Source organism: Etheostoma spectabile, chromosome 5 (genome assembly GCF_008692095.1).
Source record: "Etheostoma spectabile isolate EspeVRDwgs_2016 chromosome 5, UIUC_Espe_1.0, whole genome shotgun sequence".
NCBI classification, from domain to species: Eukaryota; Metazoa; Chordata; class Actinopteri; order Perciformes; family Percidae; genus Etheostoma; species Etheostoma spectabile.
Window position 1 is genome coordinate 11,029,530 of NC_045737.1, and position 7,413 is coordinate 11,036,942.

Here is a 7,413-nt window from a genome sequence, read left to right on the forward strand (position 1 = left end):
GTGTGTGTGTGTGTGAGAGAGAGAGAGAAAGTGTGAGTGTGTATGTCTGTGTGTCAGTATCTGTGTGTGTGTGTGTGTGTGTGTGTGTCTTTGTGTCTTTCAAATATCTCGAGAACTGTTCATCCAATCTACTCAACACCTGACTTCCTATGTACCCAGTGGACAGCGTTGGATATTGGATATCAATAAACTGTAAATTAATTCTAAATGACCACACAACAAAGGTCGAGGAAGAAAAACAAATTAACAAAAAAAGCCCATCTTAAATTCACTCAGAGCGTTTCACTAGGAGGAAACTCAATAGAAGACAGACCCTTTATCCTATTAAGTGTCTGTGAGCTGTAAATTCTCCACTTCTAAGCAGAAGGCAGAAAATAACATTATGTAGTAGTACAATGTTTTCCTTTGAAGTATAAGTACACAGTAGTACATACAGTAGTTGGGTTGCATATTAATGCTTCTGTAAGTCATTTTGGAGCACAACGGTTCTAAAGAAAGCTACAAGCAATCAGCCCAGGAACGTTTTGAACAGGCACTGCACTAGTTAACTAGTCTTGCCTTGCCAGACCTTCTTCTACAGCTCTGCGAAAGAGGGTCTGGGTAGTCCACACAGCATTCCATGATGGGAGAAAAACATGCTCTGGTTTAATGTCATTTCTTCAAACCAATCCCAATCATCTTGGGCAGCGCTAGGCGCTGGACGGAGCAAAATAGCCTCAGGAAGGAACTTGTTTCGGTGGTACATGTTTACGTTCAAAAGTTGATTTAGTGCACCAGAAAACTCCTATTGGATAGATAGTCTAGCTAGCTTTCAGTTAACCATAGTCCTCATTAATCCACCGGTTTTCCCTACTAGGGTATAGTGTGACAGACTGGATTAAAGGGGGATTTCCAGGTTGTCCTTATTTTCTTGGAGACTAATCGTAACAAAGAAAGAGGAAGGTAACGGACATCCGGCACTGAAGCAATCCCAGAAATGTAACATCATGGATATGGACTACTAGTTAACTAAATGCTAGTCTGAATCACTTCAGTGGCTTTTAAAATTGTTGTCACAGTTTGCATTTGTAAGCTGGGCGGGGTGTTCCACATATGATCTGTCATATGGATGTTAAAGCAACACTAGGGAAGTTTTCCCGCTTCGGCCCCCCTACAGGTTGGAAGTGGAATATTCCCATTATGTCTCATTGGAACTACAGATCCGCTACCTGATCTGGCAAACTTGCATAGAGCGGTTATAGCCGGCAGAGAGCCGCAAAGGAATGCAGAAGTGCCGTTCACCCTGTTACAAGTTGATGAACCTCTGAAATGGTTTTGGAAACATTATTTTAAGGCACAAAAAGTTCTCTAGTGTTGCTTTAATATTTCAGTCAGTGTTAAAAAGGCCTAAATGCAGTATTGTGTCGACTGACTGACAGACAACATGACCCTGGGGACATTGTGTTGAAGGTATTAGAATACAAAGCAGCTTTCCGGGGGCCCGCGCCGTGTCAAATGAAGTGTATCGGCCCAGCGTTCACCTGCTGAGCAGCTCCATTGAATGAGAAAGGCTGTTGAGACTGCTCTGCATAAGTATGGTCTGGTAGCTTTTTCCATCAAGAACCCACAGCTTGCAGTCCGTTCGCGCTGCGGATGAAAAGACAAAAGACGGAGGAGGTGATGAAGGTTGTTGTGACAGTGACACTGGAGGTTAGGTGGATACACAACCAAGAAGCAAGTATTAAAACGGATCTCAAAGACAAGGATGGATGTGGAGTGAATGCAGGATCAGCTACAGACTAAAGAGCAGGCCAGGACTCTAATAGATCACTTAGATTAAAAAGAAATCTAAGTGCTTGTTTTCTTACTGAGAGGGGCTTTTAATATAAATCTAATCTGATTTCCTTTACTTTTATTACTCTTTCTTCTTAATAGAGCCTCAAAGGCGGTGTTGTAAATTAGTAATGACCCGTATTGATTCACTAAAGCTTCCTGCAAACAGAAGTAGGCATCCTCTAGACCGTATAATTATATCCACCATCTGATATAATGTTGCAGCCCTGATATCTCAATTTCCCCTCATTTGGATATACCCCATCGGTTTTCATTTTATCACCATGTAAGACCCAATTCAGGGCCATTGCTTTACTTGGATCTGAACGCTGTTTTTCTTATAATAAGAAAAAACATTGCTTTCAAAAGGAGGATTTTCTGACATTTTTCTGAAGTGTATTATTTGCCACAGGGCACTTCTGAGACCTAATGTTGAACCCTGCACCTTTATCACTGTCACAATGAAAGAGGCCACATGCGCAAACATCTCTATTGATGGTCACAGGTGAAAAAAAAAGTAATTCCAGATCAGGAAGGAGATAAACACAGTTGGGCCTGAACAGATTTGAGGAAAGGACTGGCAGAAATGGACAGGGAAAAGGACAACAGACATGATATGAGCATTGTTATAAAAGTAAAGAACAAATTGGAATTGGCCGCAAAAGATAAAGAAAGCAGTAGAAAAAGATGGAGGAAGGACTGAGATGCTTAGGGACCCTGCAAGGCATTTCATTTCAACTGATCCTAGCGGTTTCCACAACCTATTTATTTGTGAAACCAGGTCAGATGCTCGTGGGGATGGCTGAGCCGAATGTTTCCCCACAGGACTCTGAAATCAGAATGACAGAATGACAGCACATTTCTGTTTTCTAAAGAATATCACATACTCTCGCACCAGAAATGCATATATAATAGGTTAAAATCCAAACAGGAGAAGAGTGATTTGAATGCAAACCTTTCCTGAAAATTGTTATTTGAAACTGTTGCAAAGAATTGCGTGTTGGATTGCAGGGAAGGGATGTGGCAGTCAGACAGCTGGGTTATGCAGTAAAGCAGAAAACGTTTCTCTGGGAGGACCCTTTGAAGCTTTGGAGTAGTCTAAGATCTCAAAAGGTCTTTGATTTTAAATTCAACAGACGTCTGTCCAAGACCACTGGCGGATATCTGCATACTTGTAATATTCTCTCAATTCTCTAAAACAAGAATTATTTAGCGTATGCCAGCCAAATCAAAATGAATCAAATCAACAGATTTCCAGCGATATCTGCATGCACATAGTAAACCAACACAATGCTTTGATACCTGAGACCAGAGCTGCAAAGATGAATTGATTTGTTGTCACTTATTATTTTAACAGCCAACTATTTTGATAAGCGATTAATCGGTTTGAGTCTTTTTTTTTTATGGATAAATGATTAAAATTCTCTGATTCTGGCTTCTTAAGTGTGAATATCTTCTAGTTTCTTCTCTCCTCTGTGACAGTAAGCTGAATGTCTTTGAGTTGTGGACAAAACAAGACATTTGAGGACGTCACTTTGGGCTTGATTCACATTTTTCACCATTTTCTGATGTTTTAGAGACCAACAACTAATCCATTAATTGTGAGGATATTCTGAATCGATGCAGTGACGGACCATAATCAATTATTACCTCCTGATGTTACTTGATTGATTGATTTTTCGGTCATTGCTTTTTTTGTTTCTGCTTTTTGTCTTTTTTGAAGAGCAGATACAATATCATGGGGAGTTCATATATATCCAACTATATCCGAATATTGAGGAGGCGACGCACTCTCATGCATCGGGATAGCGAATCGATTCAAATCATTGACAGGTCAACCGGAATTGAAACGTGACACCAGTGAATATTCACACCCCTGGTTGCAGCCCTACCTGAGACAGAGAAGGTGTGGGAGCAGTTGTAGAGGAGAGCCAGCTCTCCGAACATGTCTTCTGGCTCAATCGTGTGAAGTCTCAGTCCGTCTTTTGTCACATCCAGCTGCCCTTCTGTTAATAAACACAAAGCGAAGGAATCTAGCACGCACGTAATACGCCAGACTGTTATCTGCACGTGTTTTTGTGTCAAGAAGTACAGAGAGACTGCCAAGAACCATCAGCTGTCTAACACAGACTGTACAAACAACAGATATGCAATCATCCCCGAGCGAGTAAAGGCCACCTCCACGTCTCGCTGGTGAGGATGACAAGCAGAAAAATAGGGAGCAGCGCCTCTCCATTAGCTGTCACATTACAAATGCAGCCAAGATTCCCGGGGACAATCAGGCACTGATGAACTACCACAAAGCAGAACCTCTTTTGTCTTTTTTATCGAGTTGACCATCAATGTGGGTCACTCGTTACACCCCCGATGCCTCGTCTTTTCTTGCTCAAACATGCAATTCTCGCATCGCTGTGTTCGGGTGCAGGGTCGAACAGGGTACGGAAGCATATTACTGGCCATTTCAGTAGATTTACTCCTTAACATTGTTGTGGAAACACAATAAGTATGGACACTAAATGCACACTCCCTGCAGTACTGCATTACTTCATATACTTAGTTACTCCTCTAGTAAACTAGCATTCACATGAAATAAATCAATAAAGCATTGAGACCATTCAACAAAGCACACTGGGTAATAGCATTCAATACATGAACTGGTTGCTATGGACTTGTCACTAGGTTGCCTCAGTCATTTTATATTTTAGCAAAGGTAAAGCTGCTAAAGCTCAACGTTATCCAAAACTCCATTTCTCCGACGAGCGTCACTTTTGGAGCTTCCATGCTACCACTCCTTCCTTCCTCCGTCGTTGGCACAGTGTCATAAATAATCACCGGGACCAAAAGGATATTTGAGTCGGGTATGGCTGCAGCCCGGAGACCTCCCGTCTCATGCCCTCCAGGCTGCATGCTGTCCGCAAAATTTGACTTTTCAAAATAAAAGCTTGCGTCTGGTCCGCTACGTTTTCATACGTTGATGTTTCTGATGTTTTTGAACTAAACGGTACGGCAGTCATGCTAATGAATAAAATATTTTTTAGCAGATGTCTTAGTTACAACATGATGGAACTAGCAAAGCGGTTTTGTGTTCATATGTGCGGGCGGGATTTATTCAGTTTGGGAAATCCCACGGTCTCTACAAAGCTACAGCTCGAATTGTCTGGCTGACTGGACAGGGAGGGACCCGTCTACATGGAGCTACGTGGAAAAATATGCACAAAACAGGCCACTTTGAGATTTTGCTGTTTTCATGAATACATAAGTTGGGTGACCCTCCCCCTCAACAAAGAATATAAAGACTTGACCCTCTCCTATTTTCCTCCTCTATTCCATAGATACTGAACGGTCCCTTATAAAAAGGTATTTTTACATTATAACAAGATATGTTCATGTTGTATAGTTCAGGTTATAACAGGATATGTTCAAGTTATAACAAGATATGTTCATGTTATAACAAGATATGTTCACGTTATAACAAGATATGTTCACGTTATAACAAGATATGTTCACGTTATAACAAGATATGTTACACGTATAACAAGATATGTCTTGTTATAATGTCAGGTTATACCAAGATATGCTCAATTATAACAAGATATGTTCACGTTATACAGATATGCCCACGTTAAACTAAGATATGCTCACGTTATAACAAGATATGTGTCACGTTATAATACAAGATTGCTCCGTTATATAACAGATATGTTCACTTTATAACAAGATATGCTATGTTATACAAGATATGTTCACGTTCTAACAAGATTGTGTCACTTATAAAAAATTTCCCGTTATACAAGAATGCTCACGTTATAACAGATATGCCACCGTTATAACAGATATTCACGTATAACAAGATATGTTCACGTTAAACAAGATATGTTCACGTTATAACAAGATATGTTCACGTTATAACAAGATATGTTCACGTTATAACAAGATATGCTCACGTTATAACAAGATATGTTCACGTTATAACAAGATATGTTCACGTTATAACAAGATATGTTCACGTTATAACAAGATATGTTCACGTTATAACAAGATATGTTCACGTTATAACAAGATATGTTCACGTTATAACAAGATATGCTCACGTTATAACAAGATATGTTCACGTTATAACAAGATATGCTCACGTTATAACAAGATATGTTCACGTTATAACAAGATATGTTCACGTTATAATAAGATATGTTCACGTTATAACAAGATATGCTCACGTTATAACAAGATATGCTCACGTTATAACAAGATATGTTCACGTTATAACAAGATATGTTCACGTTAAAATAAGATATGTTTCACGTTGTATACAAGATATTCACGTTTCTAACAGACTATGCTCACGTTATAACAAGATATGTTCACGTTATAACAAGATATGTTCACGTTAAAACAAGATATGTTCACGTTATAACAAGATATGCTCACGTTATAACAAGATATGTTCACGTTATAACAAGATATGCTCACGTTATAATAAGATATGTTCAAGTTATAAGCAATAAATAACAATGAAATTGTGTTGTTTAACTTGAGTTATATGTTAATAAGGGGAAAATATCTTTTTATAATGTAAAAATATTGTTTTAAAACATGAAAATATCTGCTTATGCCAAACTTTTCACCTAGTAATAAATGATTGTACATATACTAATATGTTTTTCTTTTTCAGGTGTGGCAGCAATACGCTTCCGTCTAATTGCAATGTGAGCCAGACGTAAAAAAAAAAAAAAATGAATAGAAACAGATAAGATAAAACCAATAATTTTATCTTGCTAAAGCACCTGTCATCTTGAGGAAATGTCCCCAAGCATGATTACTGTTTGCAATTGTAAGAAGGCACCGATTTACCTTCCAAAACATAAGCCTGAGCCCCATTGGCCCCCTCCTGGATGACATAACCGCCTTGATGGATGGTGGTGGGATACATGCAGGCGATGACGGCTCTGAGTTCTCCCTCATCGAGGTTCTTCAGCAAGTCATTCTTTAAAAAGGCTGCCTCGATCCGCCTCCGGGACCTCAGGGCACAAAGGAAGGCAGGAGACCCAAGGTATAAAACATGCGTTGAATGCATGCACTGTTTGAAAATGATTTGAAATATTGAATCTGAATTATGCAGGAAGTGGTCGCAGAGCCTAGCCTTGAATATTTTGAGAGACACATTCAGTCATAGAGCAGCAGCTGAGAGAACACGGTGTGCTTACTCCGGGCTTTTGTCACAGCTTCTGTGTGAAACCACGGCGAGAGTCACCGGGTCCAGAGTGAAGGGCTCCGAAATCACAGTTCTCCTGTCAGCGCTGTGTGAGTCCTCACTTTGAACCGAGCATGCTACAGGGAGAAAAAACACACACAATAGGTCAGGTTTCTGACCATATTTGATGCTTTAAAATATGACATTTAAATAGGAATGGGCAATTTGGGGAAAATCTGATATCACAATATTTTTGACCAAATACCACGATATTGTAGTGTTGACTATTGGTGCTTTCACAAAATATGTGCACAATGAGATTTTTGATAAATAATCATCTGTAATGTGGATATAATGAGTAATTGGATAAAGGTAAATAATAGAACAGCTACAACAGTCTGGTAACACAG

At 39.5% G+C, this 7,413-nt stretch overlaps 1 protein-coding gene across 3 annotated transcripts in view; it reads right to left on the reverse strand.

The window, feature by feature from the left end:
• prkg1l (protein kinase cGMP-dependent 1, like) overlaps window positions 1-7,413 on the reverse strand; it is a 21,681-nt gene that overhangs the window by 9,657 nt on the left and 4,611 nt on the right. For all 3 annotated transcript variants that reach the window (XR_004332187.1, XM_032517013.1, XM_032517012.1), the window contains exons 3-6: window positions 7,017-7,140; window positions 6,664-6,830; window positions 3,705-3,818; window positions 1,521-1,626 (exon numbers count right to left, since the gene is read on the reverse strand). Coding sequence is in view for 2 of the 3 variants with exons in the window: in XM_032517013.1 (XP_032372904.1) it covers window positions 1,521-1,626; window positions 3,705-3,818; window positions 6,664-6,830; window positions 7,017-7,140 (511 nt within the window). In the remaining variant the exon portion in view is untranslated. The remainder of the gene's footprint in view (window positions 1-1,520; window positions 1,627-3,704; window positions 3,819-6,663; window positions 6,831-7,016; window positions 7,141-7,413) is intronic.